Raw genomic sequence first — 26,567 nt, 5'->3', positions numbered from 1 at the left:
TTGTGTTTGTGTGTTTATGTGTGCATGCATTGTACAGTTCATTTGTGTGTGTGTTTTGTACGTGAGGAGGGATTGTTAGTGAAGGTGAGGGAAGTACACTGGCAAAATGCCCATTGCTTTTTAAAGAACGTAGGAAAGGATGAGAAAGAAAGCAGCATTGAACAATGCCACCAACAACTGGGCATGTTGACTACAAGTAGTATCCTTGACCTCTGAACCCACAGGACTCCACCATTATGAAACTCCATGTGGGGGCAGGCAAGGGATGGTAACTAACTGTCGATGTCGGGCAACAGGACAGTGTTAAAAAAGCTGTGACTTGCTTAATGTAACTAGTAAGTCAGTAAGGATCACACGATGCAACTGAGTGCATCACTTAATGAAATTGAAATTTAATGAAATCTTCTCTAACACAGCTTCTTTTAGCAATATAGCTTGCATTTCTATCTGTTAAGTAGTACAGTGGCGTATTGGCCTGACATCAAAACCTGGAAACCTAAGCACAGGCCATTTTGTCAGAACTGCCTTTTTTTAAGCGGAGAACATTACAGAAATGAATGAGGTACCCGTTTCTCACCGCTGCTTCAGAAGACCAAAATGCAAGCAACCACAAGACTCAGAGCATAACAATGTGCAAACTCAGGGGAAATGCCATAAATGATACACAGAAATGTCTCAAACTTTTCACAAAACAGGACTTTTTTTTTTTTAATAAAGTTTTGAGTTTGACTTGTCGACAATGGAAAGATATACTAGAACGTTCTACAGAAAACTGCAGCTGAAGTTTGAGGCTGAAGCTCTACCAAGCCGACACAAAAATGTTCTTCTGTCGCCCTCTGCTGAAAAAATTATACCAATACACATTTTCAAATAGCTTACCAATAAATCATACTGTAAGTTTAAAATGTAGAAAATGTCTGTTATTCCGTCCGTCGTATCCTTTTAGTCCTCATTTGTATACAAATGAATCTTACACTGCTTTTATTTCGAAAATTTCAACTCAGCGCTAACCCGGAAGCACACCACTGTTATTATGCCAATGGCGTGTGACAAACACATCAGTACTAGGGTGGGAACTGCAAATATTGGGAAAAATAAGGGTACTAGATTCGTGGTAATTTTTTTTGTGGGACGGTTGAAGACAAGTAAGAAATTGTGTTTTTGTGAACAGACTGTCATAAAGGTAACACCATAGAAGGACTTGCAAACGGACTAAAACCGCTAAGCTACGTTGATCCTCAAAAACTGGACTGTTAGCAAGCAGGCTAACAGGCTGACTCCCTGTCCACTTGGGTGCTGACTGGACGAGAGACATGTCCTGCAGCTTAGTGGAATTTTGTCGGCTCCAGGAGCTCAAAACGGTCAGGGACTATTTGTTCCAGAGCCAGAAAACCGAGCCAGCGGGGGAGAAGAATCAAACAGGTAGACAGTCTGTCTGTAGCATGCTACAGCGTATGACTATGAACCAAGGGGACCACAGCCCTGCAGCTACCTGTGGAACTAGCTACTCACCGTATTAAGATTAATTAATGCTAGCAGGGCTGAGGACTAAAAACAACAGTTAAAGCTAAATAACGTTGCAGCCAGGCGGTTAATGGTTGGAAAGTTCGTTTGTTGTGAACTAACGTTCACGTCATACTTTTTGGTTACAGCTGGGAGAATTACATGATCTTAAGCGACATCAATCTGCCGCCCTCTAACGCACAGCAGTTTTCTGTTGATTAAGGTGTTCTTTTTAAGTATGCTACAAAATAGTGCCATGCATATGTGAGAAATACAGGAACAACATCTTGCATGAACGCCATGAATAACAACTACCTTTAATGGCCTGACTGTTGTTACCAAGACAAGTTATTTGATGACAATACTTTGTAAAGCGAATGGTCGATCGAGCTATTTGTGCTCCGCAGCACCAGCAGGACACTGAACGGCGAGGATGAGTCATCCCACCTGAACGCATCACTGTAGGATGCTCAACAAAAGAGAGCAGCTATATCCATACACAATCACAGAAAGGACACTTGCATGTTTTGTGCTCAGTTGCTTTAATCTGTGTTCTTCAAGACATCCAGAATGTGTCATCAACACTATCCACCAGACACACTGCACCAGGGCATCAAGCATAGTAAATGTCTATGGCAAAGGGATCACGTCCTGGATTTTGCTGATTGTTCTTTTACCTTGTCAGCCACCCACTTTGAATATTTTTAGGTTATTTCCCTGTGGCACAACCCTCGTCAACCCTTCCCCTCTTGTCCTCTCTCTTTTTGTTGCTGTGGCAGAATGACATGTCTTTAACTCTCCTCTTTTGTATTAAGTCAATATTTTTAGCAGATGGTTTTAACACTTTCACACACAGAACTGCTGGGACCCCTCTAATAATATTTTTTTCAGTCCTTTATATATTTATTAGTCCTCACATTTGCACAAGCTGCCCTGTCAGCATGGTCATGTCAGTTTTATTTGTATAACACATACCATACACAGGTAAGATCACTGTGCTTTACAGTAAAACATATAAAGAATTAAACAAATGAAAAACACACATAAATACTCCACATGTATAAAATAATCTTTCAGCCGGCCATATAACACCTGCATATGAAATTACAATGTCACAAATTAATGTTAAATATGGTGTAACATGTTAAACCTAATTGTAATTCAATTTCTGTTTCCCTTTTCCAAAACAGAAAATGAGCTGTCTTGGGATACGTCTGACTGGGAGTCAGCATGGGACAGTGGTGACAGCAAAGAGGAAGCCACTTCTGCCAAAATGGTCAGCCCTTTTGTATTTTGTCATCTATTCTCACGTTGTCCTTTTCCTGGTATTGTAAAACTGTATCATTTGCTAACAAATGTACAGTGTTGATCAGTCCACTTGACGACAGTCCACTTGATCGTTAATTACTTATATTTTCTAATCAAAGTGTTTGTTGAAACCATTTGAATTGTTGAATGATGGTGGAAAAATGTCAGGGACTGAACTGACATTGAACAGCAGCTCATGGAATTTTGGAATGGAGTAGAATATTAAATGAGTGTTTGATTTCTTGCTAAAGGGACAGGTAGAGTAGATTGGAAGGTGTCTACCCACTGACTTTCCTCTTTACCCTCCAGGTGGAGGACGGGGCAACAGGGCAGAGTGGACCCTGGCTGCAGGACTGTGTCGTGTCCCTGTCACCTTGCTCTGACCTGCTGGTCGTGGCTCGAGAGCAGAAGGCTGTCTTTCTCTCAGGTCAGATATTGAAACGGACACACACTCATATCTTAGTGCACAGAGGAGGTCTATATTACTGTTATTGTTATTATTGTTTGTTAATCCTCACAGCTAAGTGGCGCTCAGATGACAGCGGCAGAGAGGAGATGACTCTGGCAGTGTCCTGGACTGGAACCCTCAGCACTGACGAAGGGTAAGGCTGAATCCCATTTCACCCCTTGGCCCTCCCCCTTGGCCCTACCCCTCCGTTTTGCGCGTTCACGTGGAGGGGTAGGGGTGTCCCAATTCCCATTATGACGGAGGGGTAGGGGGAAGTGGTAGGGCTATGTACTCCTCCAAATGGAGATTTTTCCGAGGCACACTCCAAACGGAGGGGTACGACAGATTTTGATTTACGAAGTATTTTCTCCATGAATAAAGTTTTAAAATGTACGAAAACCACTTTATTGTCTATTTTAACGTTGTTTCAATGTGTAGTGGTCATTTTCCTCGTAAAAAATCCCCCGAAAAAAATCGATAGTAGTCGAGGCTTCAGTTACGTGGTTACCGTTGCCAGGCTGAATGCCACTAGCGGTGCTCTGTGGGCAGCCCTGATGATAATCTACAGTGATAACGTTATCAATAATAACTTCGGGCAACCTCGCTGCTGATATTCGGTTACATTGACAGCGTTATGGGATACAACATGCAGGAATGTCATACACAAATCGAATGTGACGGTAGCATTAGCCTGTAACTCCACTGAAGTTGTGTACGAATTGCGACAATCCGTGCTAACGTGTTATATGGATGTTGTAACCCAAGTAACGTTAACATCACTGGTTTATATGAAATCAGAGATCATGAGATCACAGTTATCCATGTGTCCCAATAGCCCATGCAACAGACCACAGCGGCAGACGGCATGATTCCCCGAGATCTCCGGCAAACGCTTGTTGCATCTGCCTACGTAAGAGGCAGCGGTGACTACTGATGACGTACGCGGTTGTCGAAGGGGTGTCCCAATTTGGAGGGGTTGACTTTCGGCCCTACCCCTTGGCACTCCGTTTCAAGGGGCAAGGGACAAGGGGTAGGGCTAAGGGGTAGGGGTAGAAAAGAGAAATGGGATTCACCCTAAGAGTCAAACTAGACTAACTTCAGAAGGACTGAAAATGCTGAAAGTATATGTAAGGCGAAGTGATTAATCATCACACTATAATGGAAGAAGAATAAAGAGTCGTCGGTTGTGGGGAAACGAAATGAACCATGAGATGATGGATAGGTTTAGGTCTCCTGTGAGAGGGAGCTGTGAAGTGAGCTCAGTCATACAGACACTACATCCTACTTTGTCTATGTTTTTTTCACTACAGAGAGTGTGTGAGCAGCTCTATCTGTATACCACTGGCAAGCCAGAAAAGGTAAGAATTACTATTATGTGAAATTGAAGAGATGTCTCTGGAAGTGTACGTTTATGTCATAATAGCTGGTTTTACATTATATATGTGTGTGTGTGTGTGTGTGTGTGTGTGTGTGTGTGTGTGTGTGTGTGTGTGTGTGTGTGTGTGTGTGTAGGAGCTCCACAGGGAGGCCTGACTGGACATGTGTAGTCGTGGGTTTCAGTTCTGGCTATGTGCGCTTCTACACAGAGGTACCTCGTCAGTCTAAAGTACAGTGTTATCTCTCCTTGTTGTGTACTGCGGTGCTTTTGTGCAGATGATTAGCAGAAAAAAGAATATGGAACCAGTCAATGTACTCTATAAATAGTCAGGAATGTCAGTATTAAATGGGAAAGCGATTGTTTCTCGTCAGACTGGGGTTCTGCTCCTGGCCCAGTTGCTGCATGAGGACCCTGTACTGAGGCTCAAATGTCGCACATATGAGATCCCTCGCCATCCTGGGATAACTGAGCAGGTAATACACACACCAAGCAGTTGTGTCAGAATTGTGAATGAGAAATGATGTTCACATTTAAAGGAACAGTTTAACATTTTGGAAAATGTGCCTTTTCATTTTCTTGCCAAGAGTTAGGTGAGAAATAAATAAATGAACTATAACTTGCCAACAAGTGAGCCTTAGCAGTGCTGGTTGGTCAATTTTGTTACCTTTTGACAGAGCCAGGATGGCTATTTCCCCTCTGGTTGTGGTCTTTTTTATAAGCTAAACTAAGCTAACTTCCTGCTGATTGGAGGTACATGTTTACCATACAGGTTTTAGAGTGATATCTTCTAATGTGATTGATTAGAAAGCGAATAAGTCCATTTCCCAAAATGCTGAACACTAACTGTATTAGTGAATGTGGAGATCAATTCTTGAACATTTCTGTGATCAAATATTCTGAGGTTAGATTCGTGTACTGTCTTTTCCAGAGCTTTTGACCGTATCCCAAAAATGTACAATTACTGATTTGATCCTATCACAGCATGAAGAGTTAAGTATCCTCTACCGTGCTGCTCTGGTCACCATTGATGGCTTCAGCCTCTTTCAGTCTCTGCGTGCCTGCAGGAACCAGGTTGCAAGAGGTACTGTTGCTTGTATGAGCATGTGTGTAATTGTGTGTGTATGTGTGCATTCAACTTACAGTAGAGTGTTTACACTATATTCATATGCTTGTGTGTTTATATTCAGGGAGGCAGGTGTGCATGTGTGGCAGATATCAGAAATGTGTGACAGTAGTTGTTTCAAAACACGACTCTGCGTGCCATGCATGTGTGAGTGTTTAGTTTGCTGTACGGGCCATAACAGCTGTGAAGCTCTGCCATGATGCAGGCTTAGATGACTGGATGACACAGCATCTAGTAGTGCTGTGTGCAAGTGTGTGCTCCCACCTGTGAACGTGCTTCATGGCCCAAAGTGATCTTGTTACAGTGAAAGCACAGCACCCCAGTTTTGTGTACTAGCTAAAGGCAATGGTTGCTGAAATCCCTTGTCAAAGATTTAGTAATCAAATAGTAGTACAACTGCACTTTGCATCCAGCGGCAGCAGCAGGCAGTGATGTGATCCAGCCTCCTCCCCTGGCCTATAAGAAGTGGGGTCTGCAGGACATGGAAACCATTGTGGACCATAGCAGTGTGGGTAAGAGACTTTTTTTTCAGTGATTGATTTTTGTTCACACCGTTTGTTGGCTCTTTCTTAACCACCTTTTGATTTATCAGAATCAGAGTAGGTTTATTGCCAAGTAGGTTTTCACATACAAGGCATGTGCCTTGTGTGTTCAAGGCATAACAATGAACATAACAGAACAATGATAAAGAACTGCAAGTCTAACAGCATAAATGCAAAATAAACAATGAAATAAGACAACAATAAATCTGTGTAATACGTTATTCAAATGAAAGAGCTGTGCAGTTTTGTTCAGGAATGTGCAAAGTATTTGCAAAATAGTAATCCAAGATGTAATCCAAAAAAAGTGCATTAATGTAACATGTAGCATCTGTGAATATGGGGGTGGAGGGAGGATTAGTTGGTTAAACTAAAGAATATAGTTAGTTTGTCGCTGATACCAATTGATTGTGTATGAGCTATATCGGCTGTGTGTTGACTGGTTTTTGTTGTTATAGCAGCTGGCACAGCAGTACAGGTTAGTTGACTGCTTTCTAGTGTATTAGGATCTTCACCAGGTGGCAGTGTGACGGTGTGAATTAAAGAACTGTAAAAAGTGTCGCTCAGAGGTGTAGTGCTAGTTGTTTAAATGCCAGTGCGCACCAATGATGCGTACATATGTGCACGGGTAAGTTGTGTCTCATTTTGAAGGCTATGTAACAATTATTCCTCTGGTGAGTTTCCATGCGTCGGTCAGCTATAACTGATCACATGATCAAATGTTAGTCTGACTTTAGGAATAGTTTTAGCATTTTGACAATATTGAGTGGCAGTCCACCAAAAAATCTAGCTAAGTAGTGTAAGGAAATGCCATGGACGTAATTAGCAAGGCATCAAGTGATATAGGCCAATGGACACAAATATTTTGAGCTTGAATGAAAATGAATTTTGAATAAATCTGCATTTGAAATATCCATTCAGAGAAAAAAGTTGCAGTGCAGGCAAAGGTCCAGCTCATCTTATTGGCTTTGAAAACAAAGCTAAGCAAGCTTTCATTTTCTGCGAGCTGGCCAAGTTTAGCAGGGTGACTTTGTCATGTTTCTTTGTAAATGCATAACAAATGTATAATCCATCAGGAGAGTGAATGATGAGTCTGTCCTGGTCCAGCCTGGGGTATGGTGTGATTGGTGTGATTGTATTATGGTAGTGATCCAAAACATTGGGCCGTGGGCATTGTAAAACTGTATTTGGGAAATTCATGGCTGAGATTACCTTTGTTTAAGTGGCTGAGGACAATAACTGTGGAGCCCAGGTTTGTCTGCTCCACACAGTTGGCGAGCATGCACTGTGCCTCATGCACGTTGGCCCGCTGTGGAACGTAAACAGCAAACAATGTGAATGAAACAAGGTTTACAGTTTATGAAAAATGGTTCCAGGTCAGGAGACCAGTACTGCAGGATCACTGTCACATAATCACACCAGCCACTGTGTGTATAAAAAGCTTTGCTGAAAAGATCTGTCACCAGAGTCCAGTATCGATCCATACAGCCACATCTCTGTGAAGCTCTGAAATAAAATGGAAAATGTTTTTCCCCACCAGTAGTTATCGTTCATCCAATTTGTTGCACAATGAACGCACGTTGGAGAGGAATATTTCTGGTAACGGAGTGTCAGTGAAGACCACAGAGTCATATGATCGAGGTGGTCAGGTCCATTGGTCGTGTGTTGGCCGATGTAGCTCATGGACAGTGCAATACAATCGGTATTGGCAGCAAAAAATTGATAGGTAGGATAAAATGGAATGACTCTTTGACTTTCACAGCAAAGTACTGTATTTACTGCTCTAATTCCTGTCATTCATCCCTGTTCTCCGTTCATCTCGCCTGCTGTTAGGCATTATGACGCTATGCGTGTTTGACCAGATGAAAAATGCATCTATCCTGGGGGGATTTAATGCTTCAGTCAAGGGAAGCCCCCCTGCCATGAGCCAGTATGTCACTGTGGGAGGTGGGCCGTACACAGGCTTTTACTATGCTGTAGAGGTGAGTGAGTGACAAAAAAATGGAGCAAGTTAGGCTGTTTATTTCCAATAAGAATTACATAATACATGTACATAATTGTGCATTTACGTTAAGTACTTTGTGTTATCTTCCAACATAAGTGGTGAAAATGACCTGCAGTGCACAATGTAAGACAACAGTGTGCCTTTGAATGCATTTTGGAGAGTAAATTCAACTGTGGTGCTTCTCTGTCTGTCGACAGGGAAGCTCCCAGCCTCTCCTCTCTCACGTGGCTCTGGCTGTGGCCAGTAAACTCACCTCTGCCCTCTTCAGTGCTGCCAGGTGTGTATGTGCGTGCGTGCATGCATGCATGCATGTGAGTAAAACCAAGCTTCCTTGTGTGTATAAGCAAGATTATCTGCATGCATTAACAATAATTTTACCAAACATAATTTCAGTTCAATAGCAATTTCCAAAAACATACAGCAGTTAAGACAAAGTAAAACAGAAAAAACAAAACAAACTAACTAACAAGCACATCTCACAGTGTGCGGTGCATAGTTTAAAAGACAAACAGGACTGTCCGGTGCACCTGTGTGTGTGCATTTGATTCATGGCAGACTGTGGATGCTGCACTGCTGCTGTATTTGCCAGCTTATCTGAACAGGAGGGTAGTTTGGTTTCACCCTGTCTTGAATGTCCTTTCACTCTCTTTCTTGTGCATCCAAGTGTGTTGTCTCTTCTCCTTATTACCTTTTCTTACACTTTAGTCTCCCTTAATCCTCTCCTTCTATGGATTCCTCATTATTTGTCTCTTGTTCACTGCCTCTGTATCTGTTTTTCATCATTGCTGTCTTGCTGTTTTCCTCTCAGTGGATGGTTGGGTTGGAACAAGAGTAAGAGTGAAGAAGAGGTTGTTCAGAAACAGAAGCCCAAGGTGGAGCCTGCGACGCCAATGAGCATCAGGTACCAATCATGACATCTCAGCACAAATGCAGCAATACTCTGTTGTGCTCCATGTTGGCAACAGTAGCTTGCTGATGTCCTTTTGTCTGTCCTCTCCTGTCCAGATTTGGTCTACCAGACTCTCGCCGCCACGGTGAGTCCATCTGTCTGTCCCCCTGCAACATGCTGGCTGGAGTGACGGATGATTTCGGCCGAGTGACGCTGCTGGACTTGGCCAGGGGCATTTCCATTCGAATGTGGAAAGGTGAGAGAAAGTAGAGAGAAAAGGCCAAGCGCTAAGAAATGAATAATGTAAAGGTTTTGTTAAGAATTGAATAGGTTCAGCATGACCTTGCAAAGGTAGAGCATTTTTACTCTTCCTGTATATTGTCTTTCTCTTGTCTCTTTTTTAGAATTGAGTGACCATGGTTCACATGTCAAGACTTGAATGCATAAACAACAATGTACAACAGTTATACACGTCTGAAGTGTTAATGTAGTCCGAGAGCACACATTGAACCCTTTCGTGCTGTCTATCAAACTCAGTTCAGTCTTTAAATTCAGTTGTGATGCAGTCATGCATTCAGAATTGCAAGTTGTTAGTGTGTCTCTATGATTTCAGCATAACTTCATTAATTCAACTGCAGGTTACCGAGATGCTCAGTTGGGCTGGCTGCAAGTTCCAGAGGAACAAGGTGATCGGGAGTTCTCCCCTTCCACCTCCCTTCCCAGACGCCACGCTCTGTTCCTGGTCATCTATGCCCCCCGCAGGGGAATCCTGGAGGTATGGGGGATGCAGCAGGGGCCTCGAGTTGGAGCCTTCACTGTGGGCAAACACTGCAGGTATAAACCATGTACTCTCAAAATGAAAGTGTTCATGTACAGCTGTTTCTCCACAAAAAGCAGCACCTGTGCATCTTCATTATTAGCATAGCACAGAAACATACACTGTGGGAATAAGATCGACACACTGGGGAACAGCACACAATAAGAGATAAGTCATCTGGTGTGTGTGTGTGTGTGTGTGTGTGTGTGTGTGTGTGTGCGTGCGTGCGTGCGCGCTTCCAGGTTGCTGTATGCTGGTTATCGTCTGATGGGGGTGAACAGTGTGACCAGTCAGGGTTGGCAACTCCACACCCAGCAGGTGTGTCTGCTTGATCCCATCACAGGAGCATTGAGGACAGTGAACATCCCCTTCCACCTGGCCCTCAGGTTGGTATACACCAGCGTTTCTCAATTCCGTCCTCAGGCCCCCCTGCCCTGCATGTTTTAGATGTTTCCCTCCTCCACCACACCTGATTCAAATGATCAGCTCGTCATCAAGCTCTGCAGTGGCCTGATAACGAGCTGATCATTTGAATCAGGTGTGTTGAAGCAGGTAACATCTAAAACATGCAGGGCAGGGGGGCCTGAGGACCGGAATTTAGAAACACTGGTATACACACATACACACACACACACACACACACACACACACACACACACACACACACACACACACTGAACCTCAAAGGTACCAGAGATCAGCTGGCATTTTAAATGAGTAGTCCAGCACCTCTAAAGCTCACTTGTTATATCTCACATGTCTAAACCGTACAAAAAACATATAGTCAGTTAGTTAGTGTTGATAGCATCGACTATTAAGTTATTGGTCGCTGTGTTTGTATAGTATAGCTCAGGTTCAGGCACATGCTACTTATTTTTCACATAATTTACCTGCTCAAGCCAACAGCTTCATTAGCATCATGCTAGAGATGGTTGATGGCAGGGAATATAATGGCAACTGGACTGGTCATCATTTATTTTTACAGCCAAAGGTTTCCACTACAGTGATTCCTTCCCCAGTCCACAGGTTGTTAAAGGCAGCCTTGTAATTAGGGCTTCCAGCAGTGCATCCAAACACCATTTCTCTGTGTTGTCCTCATTTCAGTGACAAGAAAAGCGAGCGAGCCAAAGATATGCACCTCTTAAAGAGACTGACTGCTATACTAAGGAACAGAGAAGTGGAGCCTGGTAAGAGATACAAGAGCGAGAGCAGAATAAAGATGGAGATACAATGGTATGAGATGAGAGAGCGGTGAATCTGTGTTCTTCTGTGTGGTTTTAATCACATTTTCATATCAGATATTTTGGAGTCTGAAGCCAGAAGTGTGCTGCTGGATATCAAACATCCTGCCATTAAGAAGCAGGTACAATCGAATATTCAGTACTGGCCTCACATGTTAATAGAGAGGTATATTGTGGTCAGTAGTAACAGTCACCTTTGTAACTGCAGTCTTCACATTCCCTTTCAGGCTTTGGAGTCTCTGCTGTCAAACAAGAATGTTCCTGTCTCATGTCTTACGAACATCACACGTGCCTTACATGACACTCTGAAGCAACAAGGTAAAGTATCAGTTTATTATTAAGAAAACATATTCTTCTCTTCTCAGATGTACCACATTAAAACTAAAGTGTCATGAACTGGTTTGTGAAAATTGTCCTTAGGTAAATGTTTGAAATGTAAAGGAATGTAATGTAAAATCTAATGTGAATGTTAATACCATTAAGAGTGGGATAATAATAATGATGATACCATACTTTCACAATCCGTTGCCACGATAATGATACAGTAACAATCGTGATGTCTACGATACATCAGGATGTCCTCGTAACTGAAGAAGAAAAAACAACCCAAAAAAGGCGAAAAGCTGGAATTATGTATTTATTCACTACATCGTGGTGTCAGTTTCACAGAATTTAACAACGGAAATGAAACAATGTAGAAAACAGTACATACAACAGTAGAGTCTGAGCTTGACGCCTTTTTAACACACACTGAGTGCAACTTGTCGATGTTCAGAGCATTTGCATGTCCGGATTAAGACATCAATATTTAGTGCACATGTATGCATGTGTGTTTGTGAGACAGTCTGAAACAGTGCGAACATGCTTTTCTGGACGAGGATCGTATTAGTGTGGCTGTAGCCAGAGCCACTTGTGTGTGTGAGATTAGGGTTTGCGTGCTTGTTTGTGTGCAAGGTGAATCAATGAAAAAAAAAATGGAAGGGAAAATGTATTGATACAGAGAGTGAAAAAGGATTTCCCTTGGCTAACTTTTAGCCAGGATCCGTGGTCCTTGTTCTCCTTTGATTGATTGATTGAGTCCTTTGATTGATGTCTGCTCACAGACCGTAGCCATGAAGGGCCAAAACTGAAAATATTTATATGTAAATACTTATATAATGAAGTACTGAAATAAATTAATAAATCATTATGTAATATAATATTAAGTAAATCACAATTTAAACATGAAATATATAAATGTTAAATTTCATTTATTGTGTGGTTCTTTATTAATTTATAGATATATTTACACATTTGTATATATTATTCACACATGTATTTATCTATGAATCTATCGATAGATAGATAGATAGATAGATAGATAGATAGATAGATAGATAGATAGATAGATAGATAGATAGATAGATAGATAGATAGATAGATAGATAGATAGATGAAGCTGTAGGTTGTCTACTTTGTTGTAATACCCATTATATTCACTCCAGGTTTGAGACTGACGGACAGTAATGCATTAATGAAATCAGCACGTTCATTATGAAGCACTGATAAAGTAAACCTGGCTTGCTTCTTATGATAGCTGATGTTACACATCAGCTGCCAGTCAAATGTTTATCTTGCTGCTCTCCAACTGTAAACATTTGATTCTATAATTATTTATGTATTCATATATTTAGTTTTGTCCATCTGTGGCAAATGATTTGTTCATTCTGTTCATTCAGTCTTACAGCCCATGCAGCCCCGCCTGCATATCATTCATACACCAATGGTTGGTCTCTATTTATGCTTCTGCATTACAGACCCGGAGGAAGTAGATCCAGCATTAATCCAGCTGTGCTCTTCACAGCTGAAACTGCTTCAGCTCTACACTGGCATCCAGCACCTGCACTCTACTGCTGATGTGGAGGCCTGCTCTAAGAATGTGAGGACACACATGCACACACACGTACACATAGACATACAGAAAACTTGTTAATGGTACTCCCACAAACATTATCTATCTACATAACAGGCTTACTTAAGGTTTGTGGCTAACAGTTAGGTGACTGCTGTTCCTTGGTGGTCACCTTAAACCTCTTTATTGTTCCTCATAACTGATCATAAACTCTCTTATGTCCTCCCACACAGCAGGACTCCCTCAGAGGCATAGAGGATGAACTGTCCCGCGTTCGACCCACCTTGCAACGCTATGCCCAGCTCACCTCGAGACCCAGTGTTTCCTTTGCCCAGGACTCGCCCGACTCACCCCTGCCTGCCCAAGCCTTCCTCTCCCAGATGGAGTACACAGAGGACGGGAAATTGAGGGTGATCCGCATGGCTGAACCTGAATGGAATAAATTAGGTATGGCAACATATGTATGCACATTATATGCCTTAATCTATACCCAGTCACCCTGATAGATACCATTAAAACAGTAAGAGGTTATGTGTAGCATTTTGTTCATCTCACACATTATGGCACATTGAAATTAATATTATGTATAAAACAAATACGCATGTGTAAAATAAGCACAGGTAAGATCTCCACAAGTCCTTGTGGAGGACAAAAGAAACTCAATTTAACCTTTAGTGTACAGAAATCAAAATGACATCAGACATAGAGGGAGCACACGACACAAATCCTAAATGAATGCTGTGCTCTTGTGTGTTCTTTGCAGGAAACTTTATGTTCTGGGGTTGTCTGTGTGGAAAAAGTCCACTCCATAAAGTCTGTGACACACTGCAGCAGGCTGGCATCAGTCCACAGCAGCTGCTGGTAAGATGAGGAAAAGACTGAGTTTGGCAGCAATCAAGAACATTGTTTTATGATTTTTTTATTAGTGCTAGCATTGTAAACTGATACTTTTTCTTTAAAACTTTATTTTTACTCTTCCTCTGTCTGTCAGTCTCTGTTGCTAAGTGTGTGGTTGCAAAGAGAGAAGGAGGTGCTTCAGAAACCAGAGGAGACTGTTCGAAACTTACACACACTACTCATCACCCTCAGCAACATGACAGGTGTGTGTGTGTGTGTGTGTGTGTGTGTGTGTGTGTGTGTGTGTGTGTGTGTGTGTGTGTGTGTGTGTGTGTGTGTGTGTGTGTGTGTGTGTGTGCTGACTTTTTCTGTCCGCCAAGAAAGTCAGTGTAAAAGAGGCCTGAGAGGATCATTACCGCTTCTTCCTCCTCCTCCTCAGGGGCCGTTGAAGAGTCATGGGACCCCCAGTCTGTATCCCCCTGGTGGCAGCAGGTTCGCTGCACATGCATCCAGTCCCACAATGCTGCCGCTGCTTTGCTGGCTGCCTTCGTTGCTCACCATGCTGCCAAGGCTAGCATCGCAAGCCGGGCTGACAGCAAGGTAGAGAAGACTCATGCACGCACACACACACACACACACACACACACACACACACACACACACACACACACACACACACACATACAAGTGTAATAGGAGTTGATTGTAAAGCATCAGATGTTGTCAGATGTTGCTGCAGTTAATCAGTACTGCAGCAATATATCTCTTTCTTTCCTAACATCAACCACTAAGAGCACACTCACTGATTTTCTGTTTCTGTATGTGACAGCTGCAGTCAGAATGGGAGGCAGTGTCCTTAGAGTTGGAGCAGTGGGTGGTGTGTGTTCGCCAGCTAGAGGATGTGTTGGTGCTGCAGACCCTGCTGTTGGTGCCTCCTCCTCAGGGAGCAGCAGGGGGCGCTGCAGCACAATGCTCTATCAAAACGCTGCTGGAGGGAGGAACAGGTACGCTGTGAAGAATATCCTCAGGAATACATAAAGGCAGACAGCTTACAAATAGAAGGAAGACATTTCTGATGATTTTCATCTCATTTAGTCTTTCACTTCCTTGTCTTTTTTTCTTTCAGTATCCATCTGGTTGTGGCTACGTAAGAAAGATTCTCTGATATTTTGATTGTTTTCATGTCTATCTGTAAAGGTGGCGTTGCCGATAGTGTCGCCAAGTGGGTGTTCAGGCACAGCTTGCCCCCCGAGAGACTGAAGGAAATTCTCCAAAAGAGAGAAGACAAAGAGGCAGAAGACAAACTAGAGCAGAAGACAGGAGAGGACCGAAAGCAGCAGCAGGAGGAGAAGAGCCAAGAGGACACAGACAGGACAGCAGGTCAGGATGAAGAAATATGTGAAGTCTGGATGTGATCAAAATATTTTCTTTGATCTTAATGAGTTTGGATATTAAATGACACATTGGCTCTCATGTTATCACATATTTCATATTTTTCTTTGGCTGTTTCACAACCTCAATTCAAATCCACCTCAAACACTGTCCTCTGTGTTTTCCAGAGCTGTTGGTGGCAGTGTGCCAGCGGTTCCCACACTCCCTCTCACCCGACTTGCTCTTCGCCCACTGCTGCTGGGAGTATGTAGTGCAGTGGAACAAAGACCCTGAGGTGCAAATTCACACATGCATACTTGCATATTTGCATATCTGATCATCCTGCTGGATTCTGTTGTTGCTCATTTGTCATGTAGCATGATCAATTTGGGGATCTGCAATAAGCCAGTTTCACCAAAAGGGGAAGGGCAGGTATTCATACAGCCAAGGAACATGCATGAAGACTCCTTTGTTCTTAAACCTCTACTCTCACTGGCTTCTTTTTCTAGGAGGGTCGATACTTATGCTGGGCTGTGGAACATTTGAAACTGGTCTCCAGTCCACATATCCAGCTAGGTAAGGGGCTCAGTGGCTTTTTTTAATATGCTTGCAGATATTTTTATGTGATGATATGTCTAATCTAATATGTTTGTAAATGGACATGGGTGTAATTTTCTTCAGGTCAGGTATGTGTGAAATACCAGCTCAGATGTGTGAGCTCATTACTCACTATGAGAGTATGCTATTGTAGTGATGTTATTGTCTCTGCTTTGTAAATCAGTCCCCTCTGAAAGGGACAGTTATTGCTGTGATATCGGACTTCCTCACTGAATCTTCGTCACAGGTATTTCTACAATGATGTGGAGCACGTTCATAGTCAAGCGTTTGTCAGCAGCAGCCTTCCTCATGGAAAAGGTAAGTCATGCACAGACAGCATAGAGTCTGCCAGTGTATCTGAGGTCTCTGAGGCAACGTATAAAATATTTACACCTCTTTCTCCTAGGTGGGGAAAGCACCTAAAGATCGCTTATGTCGACGGGTAAGCGTGTGTTTCAGTATAAATTCTAAAGCATCACCCTGGATTCAAATACAGACCTGATTCCAAAACATTTGGGACACTGTGTAAACCATAAATAGAATATATTGCTAGAATTCGCTAATCCTTATTGACATATGCTCAATTGAAAACAGTACAAATACAATATTTGATAAGATAAGATTGATAAGATTATTCCACATGCAATTGAAGTATTAAGCTGCATATATTAAGGATGTTTGTGCATGTATGCAGGATGTCGGGATGGGAGACAAGGCTGTGACGTCTTTCCTGGGCTGCTGTGTGCAGCTTCTGCAGATCCTCATGGAGGTGACTGGAGTATTGGTTAAAAATCACTGCCCTTTGTCTTTTATGAGTTACTATGTAAGTAACCCAAGTCCAGAAAAAAGCATGGAGAAACCTCATCACCACCACTACTAACCACACCTACATGTGATATGCTTTTGATTTACTAGCTAGCAAGCGTATTCACAGGTACAATGTGGAATATATGGTCAAAAGTTTAGTTTCAAATGTTTAATGAATGAACAAACATTAACAGTAACAGCTCTGATGTTATAGCATCTATGTGTTACGTTGCAGAGAAATCTACTGAAGTTAGCATGCTAACCAGCTAGCTCCAGAAGATTCTGTCTCATAATACCACTGTGTGCCTTAGGAGGTGATGCTGTGATTGTTTAGCCCACTGTAGTTTCAGCTGGGAGGTGTATGTTAGTTTGCTGTGTTTCACAGGCTCCCTTAGCTTTTTCAGTTTAGTAAAAAAGAAAAAAAAGACTAAACTCACAAAATTCCAATAAGGGAAATCTTCACCTATATTCTATATATATGTTAAACAGTAAAACAGTAAAATACAAGCTCAAATTCTGAATTCAAGTTTCCCTCTACCGAACTAAGATGAGCTTGCCAAGTTAACTCATCGTAACACACCTCATTCAAACTTGACAGAACCAAAATACTGGCAAAACTCACCAAAACCGTCTTGTCTTTACACTATTACAACCATCACCATCTCTGGTTTGATTCTCTGAGTTAGATGTCTGAATATTCTGGCTCTGGATGTTGCTGTTGCACGCTGGTGATGCATGCTGGTGATGCTTCACCTCCCTCTTGCTTCTCTCCCGCCCCTGGCCTGCCATGTTTTCATTGTCCCCGGAGTCAGAGTCCTGGTCTGAGCTGCTTCACATCACCTCAGTACTGTAATGCCTTTCGTCAAACTGGCCTCGGTCGGTCTTGGAGGCTGTGCTCGGTCCCGATCCGGCTGAGTTCACTGGGAGGCTGCTGAGCCTGGTTCTGTTGCCCACACAGTAAACATCTCAGTGCTTTGAGCTCTCGGTCCTGGCAGACTCAAGTCAGCTAATAGGGCCACTAGCTACATGGCTAACCGAATGGCAGCTAGTAGCTACAGCCAAAAATAGCTACACCAAAGAGTCTAATGAGTGACCGTTAGCGGTTACCTTGGTGATATGCTGCCCACTATTTGTTTGGAGCAACCTTCGACGGATGGCAAATTCTTACACATTGTACCTTTTAAAGATCCCCTCAGTCATGTTTTAAGACATGATTTTTTCCCCAAGTAGTTCAAACACCTTCTTCTCCCTTATTGAAAAATGTGCCGTTATATGCATGATAAACTCTGATTTGAAGTGAGCACAGAGATACTTTCCTCCTTCAGCAAATGCATGTGAAAATAGCCTGCTAGTGTCAAACTCTGCACAGTCATTATTCTATATAGTGAAACTCAAACCAACTGATGTAACAATAAGCAAAACACATTTTTAAGTGGAGGAGGACTTTAAAATATGTACGTGTTGTATTCTGCACTTGACAGAGTTTACTGTGAACTAAAGTCAAGCACACAGCCCTATCTCCTCATCGTTTCGTCTGTTCTGTTTCCATGCAGGCGGACTCAGCGGTGGAGGAGGTTTCTGCTCCAGAGCTGTCTGTGGAGGAGGCGTGGTGCAGTGCCGAGGGCCCTGTGTCCATAGCAGAGCTTGCCCTGGAGCAGAAAGGCGTCCACTACCCCCTGGTGCAACACCACTGCCTGTTGGCGTCCTTGCTACATGCTGCTATGACCTTCACTCTGAGGGTCAAACCACTCAGCCTGTTTGACAGCAAGGTGAGGAGATGGAATGACACACACACACACACACACACACACACACACACACACACACACACACACACACACACACACACACACACACACACACAGACTAGCACCCAGACTCTTTTACATGCTGTTGTAGAACTTGCAGAATGTGGTTTGGCATCATCATGCTGAAATAAGCAAGGCCTTCCCTGAAAAAGACGTCTGCTTGGCAGCATGTGTTGCTCCATAACCTGTATATATGGTTCAGCATTAATGGTGCCTTCACAATGTGCAGGTTACCCATGACATGCACTAATTCTAAATGAGGATAGAATTTTCAAAAAACAATGACATTTCAACATTTGATATGTTGTCTTTGTGCTCTTTTCTGTAACTGTACCTTGGCCCTAATAGAGGCCGATGGCAGCACAGCCTCCACCGGTCACTTTGGGATGTACATCACTGTTTTGTATGGAAGTCAAGTTAATGTCGATATTTAACTCTATAATTTGTATTTAAATGAAACTGAACTTTATATATGACCGTTTTTTCATAGATCATGAAGATGATAGGGTTGTTAGTTATGGTATGGTGTTAATAATGCATCAGATTGAAGATAACTGTAGTATGCTGTCTGGTTACACTTCGCGTTAACTATAAACCTGATCGTTACACTGACCGCCTGTTCAAACTGGCAGAGGCTCGACTCTCAGGAGCAAGTCCGCTTTGAGGTCACAGTGTCCAGAGTAACATGAACAACTTAACCACACATACAAGTTCACAAGCAGCGCTCCAACATGAAGCTGCATGAAAATCCACAAGGAGAGCAGAAACAAGTTATGTCCACACATGTTATTCATGTGTCATCCTTTGTTGTTATTTTGATGGTTCAATGTCAGATGCCCATTTATTCGACCAGTACACTGACACTGTTATTATTTTAGTGTTAGCTTGGAGCAGGAGCAGTTATTTAGTTCATAATCTAAATTAAAGAGTGTGTGTGTGTGTGTGTGTGTGTGTGTGTGTGTGTGTGTGTGTGTGTGTGTGTGTGTGTGTGTTCCAGGGTAAGAATGCTTTCTTCAGAGATCTGACAACCATCCAGCTGATGCCCAGTGGAGACATGGACCCATGCCTGATCTCAATACGACAAGAGGTGAGAGGTGGACTGAAAAATATCTAGAAGTCAATAGAAAATTAGCATATTGAAGCGTGTTTTGTTGTCTCAACGGTCTTCTCCTTCCATCCTCTCTCCAATATTTATATCAGTTGTCTCATCTGTGTTTCCCACATTCCAACTCAGTTCCTCCTCCGGGTGTTGACCAGCTGGGTGCAGGCTATAGATGATTCTTACAGCTTAGCCTCTGGCACCAGGTCCCCCCCTCTCCCCTCTAGTGGCCCCAGTGCTGAGTGGTGGCCCACGCTGTGTCTGGAGCTGGGCTGCCTGTTGCAAGTCAACCCCGACATCCTGAGACGGCACCTTGTCTGCGAGCTCTACAACCAGAACCTGGACCTCCGGGCTGAAGATGTAAGATTGTTGCAGGCAGAAGCTAAAATTGGGATGATACCACTTTTGTTTAACCTTTGTGATGACCACAGTGTTTGACAAGTCAAACAATCAATCTGCTGGCTTTTCATCTTAAGCGTGTGTTTTTGCATCTTATCATCCAGGTGATGTTAGAGGTGGAAGATAAGGATGTGCTGGGCTCCCAGCTGCTGGTCCTGACTGGCCAAAGGCTGAGCTACGCACTGCTCCACAGCCAGAGCCAGACACAGGCTGCCATGGAGCTGCTGGCCCGCCTGCCCCCCACCCTCTGTACATGGCTCAAGGCTATGGTAAGAGACCAACAGTGCCATCTTATTTGCTGGAGACATTTCAATCATGGGTTCTTAAAAGGTAGATGTTGTTTACAGGTTGCAGGTCTAATCTGAAATAGACCTGAAGATGATTATGCCTGATCCAAAATATTGTCAACCCAGATGCAAACAATTAGAGAGAGCCATCAGCAATGCCAGCAGCAGTATGATGCATTGTCAAGATACCATATTTCATCAGGCAAAAGCCAGTAGTCCAATAATGGGCAGAGGCGTGGTTGACAAAAACAAAGGTCAGTCTCAAATACAGGCCAGGAGAAAAGAAAACAAGAATGGACAAACTCCTTGTGTCTATTTTATAATGTTCATGCCAAGCAGGAAAGAAGCATCCTGGAAATGCTCAGTTGTTCACAAGCAAGGATGGAGTGAGGTTCAGCACTTTGTGAACACATGATTGGATAAAGAATATTCCAACATGGACTCGGGAACACTTTGTGAAAATGTTGTTGGTAAACACAGTTTGTTTGCAAATGATTGCATTCTGTTATGTTTTACACAGCGTCCCAGCTTTTATGGAACGAGGTTGTAATACTCACAATTCAGTATTGGTTTATCACAAGTCGTATTCTCAACGCAATATTGAACAGTGCACGTCGCAGAGTATCCTCATGTCATGGCCACTGCCTGTTATCAAGGAAAGACTATGTGGGTTGGTCTACGTGGAAGAGATTTATTTTTGAACCAGTTTCTGTCAGATAAATATTGACCTGCCTTTTGGGCAGTGCAGCCTTTTTCCTTGACCATCCCCTCGCCCTGAGACTTATGCCTCTGTGCACCAGCCCTCTACACTGATTTCACCCCCAGCCTCCACTGATCCTCCATGACCCTCTGGCCCCACACCCTTTAAATGTCCCATGCAAAGGACAGACCTCCAAGGAGTCTTAATGTTGGATATGGAGGGGATATGATGAAAGGTGCATGGCACATATTTGAAAAAACACACACACATTTAAGGCCCATTTATACCCTCCTTGTTTCATCCGTCAGTTTGTCCGTCGGCTCTGAGCTTAGCCATCCGGAGCTCTCCGGACGAAACCACTCGAAACCACCGGAAGTCGTGGGGGCAGTGTAGAGTCAAAATGAGCAAAATGAGTCAAACTAAAAACCGACGAAGAAGAGAACCGGTGAAGCAACTGGTCGAAAGTTGCGGCGGACATCCGAAAGTAGGAGAAATGCCTTTCTTCATCCATTTCCCGCATGGGCAACACGAGTGAGAAAAATTCTCCATTTAGATATCGGTCTTCATTCAGTGGCCTTACATGCCACCGCCTCGCAGACCTCTGATTTTTTCCTTTTTTCCTATTTTTCAGTACTGTCAATATAATAACCTCCTCTACTGACGCCATTACTGATGCCGGTATATGCTGACAGAAGCGTTGACAAGGCAACGGCTGCCATGACAACAGCTCTGTAATTTATGACTCGACATTGCCCCCTAGAGGACACACTGACAAAACGCTGAAAATAGACGGAGGTATGAAGGCCCCCTACGGAGGCAACGTGTGGGACGGACAGACAGTTTTCGTCCGGATCCGGAGGGTATAAATGGGCCTTTACGCTAGGATTGGGCAGTATGACATTATTTACCATGCAATGGTAGAAATGTGTTCACAGTAGAGATTTGGCAATACCTTTTCCACCACAGCAGTCATCTTTTAAGTAAACATACTGTCATTCACAGTGCATAAACTGCTACACAGCGAGCAAATGGACGTGTTGATGACAGTGTAGCTGCCTCTATTATATCTCTGCTCTTACTTGAAACTTTAAAGCTTCCATTTTGAAAGAATGGTATGTAGAATGTTTATCATGTTGAAGCAGTTGTTTTTGCTTGTATGGAAGTTCCAACGAAAATCAAATATAATGAATTATTTCTTTATATTGTATTTACATAATTATTTTGGCCATATCTCACACCCCCAGCATACACATGCAACTCTCATAGTGCTGGACTAATAATATTGAATATTTGTATATTAAGGTCATAGTAGCTGTGCAAACAGATAGGGTGAAGGATGGAAATATATATGTCACACTAAGTTAAACAGTTAAAAAACGAAACAAAAGGATAAAGGCCCATTTATACCCTCCGGATCCGGACGAAATCCGTCCGTCCGTCCCACACGTTGCCTCCGTAGGGGGCCTTCATACCTCCGTCCGTTTTCAGTCTTTTGTCAGTGTGTCCTCTAGGGGGCAATGTCGAGTTGTAAATTACAGAGCCGTTGTCATGGCAGCCGATGCCTTGTCAACGCTTCTGTCAGCATATACCGGCATCAGTAATGGCGTCAGTAGACGAGGTTATTATAATGACAGTACTGAGAAATAGGAAAAAAAGATTAGACGAATCTTTTTTTTGACGTAGAGCCGGTTCTCTTCTTCATTGGTTTTTAGTTTGACTCATTTTGCTCATTTTGACTCTACACTGCCCCCACGACTTCCGGTGGTTTCGAGTGGTTTCGTCCGGAGAGCTCCGGATGGCTAAGCTCAGAGCCGACGGACAAACTGACGGATGAAACAGCCTCCGGATACGGACGAAAGCGTCCGTATCCGTTATTTACGGAGGGTATAAATGGGCCTTTACTCTCCATACGCCCTAGACATTCTTAGAATGAGACACCAATCCATTACAGTGCCAGTTCTCAGCCAATGGTTTTTCTTTATTATTACAACTGTGATTCTCTGTGGGCACTGGAGCCCATGGAACATGCGCACAGTGATGTGGTACAGTGGAAAACGCAGTTCTGGATTGTTTGAAGGGGACTGGAGGAATAATGGAACACACAAATTGCCCTCAGTTATAGTATTGACATACTATTTGACCTAATTGGAAGCTCTACGGTTTTGCAGTAAGCGGCCTGGCTGCCTGTTTGTAATGTGTGTATGTTCTGTGTGCTGCAGGACCCCAGTGAGCTGCGCTGCCCCCTGGTCCCCCTGTCACAGACCAGCAGACTGGTTGGCCGTCTGATTGAAATCCTCCCGGAGAACCATGCTCAGTACAGCCTGGCCCTGCACCTTCTGGAGGCTGTGGAGGCCCTCACCTTGGACAACTGACCCTGATAGGGAGGGGTGGACGGGGACACCTTTGAAGGCCATAGTGGACAGATGGAAAGATGATAGGGAAGCAAATAAAAAGAAATGAAAAGAGGAAAGTTGTGCTGGAGGCAGAGTGTTATATGCCCCCCATGAAAGGCCTTCTCACCCTCTTGGCATTATCATGGAGGAGCGTTTGTGTTTTGTTATTCAGCTCATAATAATCTGATAAATTCATCCTCACAACTCAGTTGTTGAAAGCAGTGACATACAACCCCAATTCCAAAAAAGTTGGAACACTGTGAAACATAAAACAGGTGATAAGTTGCTAATCCTTTTTGACATATACTCAATTTGAAACAGTACAACAGTTTGTTTAATGTTTAACCTCTTCAGCTTCATTGATGTTGTAAATATATGCTTATTCTAAATTTGATGCCAGAAGTTGGGACAGGAACAACTAAAGACTGGGAAAGTTATGGATTGCTCCACAAACACCTGTTTGGGACATTCCACAGGTAAACAGGTTGATTGGTAACAGGTGATGGTATCATGATTGACTGGGTATGAAAGAGGCATCCTGGAAAGGCTCAGTCGTTCACAAATGATGGAGCGAGGTTCACCACTTTGTGAACACGTGATTGGATAAAGGATATGACTACATGGGACACTTTGTAAAACGCTTGTCTGTAAACACAGTTTATTATTATTGCATTCTGTTTTTATTTCCTCAGAGTCCTAACTTTTCTGGAATCGGGTTGTACAACCCCGTCAAAAAAGTTGGGACACTGTAAAACAGCCAGGGTCATTTAAATTTGGAAAACATCCTTCGAAGGCCATACTAAATTACTTAACACATATGACACTAACCTCTGCGATGGCTGGAACTGCTTCTCTTTGGTGAGGCGTCTGATGGTAGTGATGATGCTACTTCTTGCAGCTGGTTTTGCAGGTTTGGGTCAGTCATTCTTCAGTCTTTTTAAGAGTGACTTTTGAAAACAGCTGCTTGTCGGTCTTTGCTTTGCAGCTCAGTGATTTCATGTTGGTTGTCCGGCACATTAGCTGGTTCCATATTAAACAGCGTAGCGATTATGTTCCCTCTGTGTGCTCTTCATGTCCTGGAGCCTCTCACCAAATGTCTGAAGGAGTTTTCACACTCAGCAGCATATTCAGAAGTCATAGCAGCTTTTGTTCTCGCAGAGCAGGAAAATGCTCAGTGTTTCCTCTTTCCAGCTGCCAAAGCTTTAATTTCACTTCAAATGATTTCACATTTGAAAGCAGAGAGCTGAGAAGCTGCTGGAGCTTGAGAGGTGCTTGCTAATGTCCACCATGTCCGCCATATCACTCAGACACACTGCTATCACTGAGTTGCCATGTTAGGTTTTCCTTCATCTCTGTGAATTATTCCAGGCAAACTGACACTTTCATCACTGCGAGTGCGTCCACACAAACTAATGTAGAGACACTGGTTTGCCTTTTACTTCAACAAAAAGTAATCATTTGTTCATTTCTGTTGGAAAGCATGACACTCCTCATCTACTTTGCTATGATGCATTGACGTGACATCAACATAACCGATTCATGTGTATTTATGAATTGCCTTGCAGCCCAGATAAAACGGTCTTGTGGACCACATGTGGCCCAGAGGCCGGACATTCCCCACCACTGTTGTAAAATGTACATAAAAACAGAATGCAATGATCTGCCAATCATTATACAGTATTCAGTTGAATTCAACTGAATACTGTATCTTTATACTGTATTCAGTTGAATATAGTATAATGACCAGATGTTTCATAATGTTTCATGTTCAAACTGATGAAACTTTATTTTTGTAAATATACTTTATATACAAGAAAATTGGGGTGGGGCATGTTTACCTTTTAGGAACACTCAGTCAGCTTTTGGGACTGAGCATGCAGAAAGTGGTTTGGCATTATCTTGCTGAAAAAAGCAAGGACATCACTGAACATGACCTCATCTGGATGGAAATGTGTGCTGCTCCAAAAAACTGTATGCACCTGTCAGCATTAATGTAGCCTTCACAGTTCAATGGACTGTGTTCATGTAACGCTTTTCTAGTCTTACCAGCCACGCAAAGTGCTTTATAACATGAACCAGCATTCACCCATTCACACACTGGCAGGGCGCCACCTGCAAGCTGCTCATGATGAGCAGTCTCCATTCTCACACTGCTGGCACAGCATCGGGAGTAAGTTGGGCTTCAGTATCTTGCCCAAGAATGCTCCGGCACGTAGAGGTAGAACCATCGACCTTCTCATCAGATGATTGCTAAACCTCCAGAGCCACAGACACCAGTTGTTCCCCATGCCATGGCCACTACCATACCATACCATACCATACCATACCATCACAGATGTTGGCTTTGGAACTTTACTCTGGTTGGATGGTCCTTTTCCGTCCACTGATTTGTAGATACAGTGAGGAATTATGTTCGCCAGAAGTAGTTTTTCAAAGGATTCCCGAGCTCATGCAGTAATCCTTTATACAATCATGTCCTTTTATTATATTGTGGATGATGAAATCCCTAAATTCTTTGCAATTGCATAATGGGGAATATTCTGAAACTGTTGGACTTTTTGCCCGCGCAGTGAACCTTGCTCCATTCTTGCTTGTGAATGAATATAGGTTAAGAAGGATTAGCAAATTCTTATATTCTGTTTTCTCCACATTTACAGTGTCTCAAAGTGTTTTTGGATGCATGGTTGTATAGAGTGGATAAAATAGGCTTTTAACTTTTTTAATCCGTCAATCCGTTTTTGTGCATGATACATAGATTATATTGAATACTGGTGTTATTGAAGAGCATTGTGGGGCGATACATTTATGAGGCGGTTGTTGAGGAATCGTGCATGTCTTTTCTTTGTCACTTCACCTTCAGTTTCAATCTGATTAACTTTAAAAATCAGATGCCAGTGTGTGGTTGTCCTAACTGTGTGCCATATCAGAGTTCTGTTTGACATTTCCCCTTCCTCTTTCAATTTAATGGGCAAAAGCTGTATCATAAAGAAATATGGACCTTATTTTTTATTTATATATATGCAGACAGTACTGTACTAGCTGTGCCTGTACACCTATTCTGTAGTCCCTCATCAGCTGCTCCCACATGGCTGAGCCAGTGCAGAATAAAGAGGTTTCTCAAAACCTT

General features: G+C 42.9%; 1 protein-coding gene across 3 annotated transcripts; it reads left to right on the top strand.

Annotated features, from left to right (window-relative positions):
* Positions 1-1,008: 1,008 nt before the first annotated feature.
* rab3gap2 (RAB3 GTPase activating protein subunit 2 (non-catalytic)) lies at positions 1,009-26,567 on the top strand. Of its 3 annotated transcripts, none has more exons than XM_070979279.1 (35): positions 1,009-1,422; positions 2,694-2,779; positions 3,121-3,238; positions 3,332-3,413; positions 4,570-4,617; positions 4,772-4,847; positions 5,009-5,110; positions 5,619-5,718; positions 6,174-6,272; positions 8,133-8,281; positions 8,502-8,581; positions 9,113-9,205; positions 9,310-9,449; positions 9,832-10,027; positions 10,253-10,396; positions 11,115-11,197; positions 11,309-11,373; positions 11,479-11,569; positions 13,048-13,169; positions 13,376-13,589; positions 13,906-14,003; positions 14,134-14,242; positions 14,419-14,579; positions 14,809-14,983; positions 15,177-15,359; positions 15,539-15,645; positions 15,860-15,926; positions 16,195-16,265; positions 16,354-16,389; positions 16,642-16,770; positions 18,308-18,523; positions 19,560-19,649; positions 19,797-20,021; positions 20,165-20,329; positions 23,267-23,532. In XM_070979279.1, the coding sequence occupies exons 1-35, from the start codon at positions 1,314-1,316 to the stop codon at positions 23,417-23,419; spliced, it is 4,182 nt and encodes a 1,393-aa protein (XP_070835380.1). In that variant the 5' UTR covers positions 1,009-1,313; the 3' UTR covers positions 23,420-23,532. The 3 variants fall into 3 exon arrangements, with proteins under 3 accessions (XP_070835380.1, XP_070835382.1, XP_070835381.1); XM_070979281.1 differs by having other exon boundaries at positions 1,028-1,422; positions 16,642-16,716; positions 23,267-26,567; XM_070979280.1 differs by having other exon boundaries at positions 1,179-1,422; positions 13,379-13,589.

The sequence above is a fragment of the Chaetodon trifascialis genome, chromosome 14 (assembly GCF_039877785.1).
Source record: "Chaetodon trifascialis isolate fChaTrf1 chromosome 14, fChaTrf1.hap1, whole genome shotgun sequence".
NCBI classification, from domain to species: domain Eukaryota; kingdom Metazoa; phylum Chordata; class Actinopteri; order Chaetodontiformes; family Chaetodontidae; genus Chaetodon; species Chaetodon trifascialis.
Note: the sequence above shows the minus strand (reverse complement) of the source record. Positions and strands in the feature narration are given on the sequence as shown.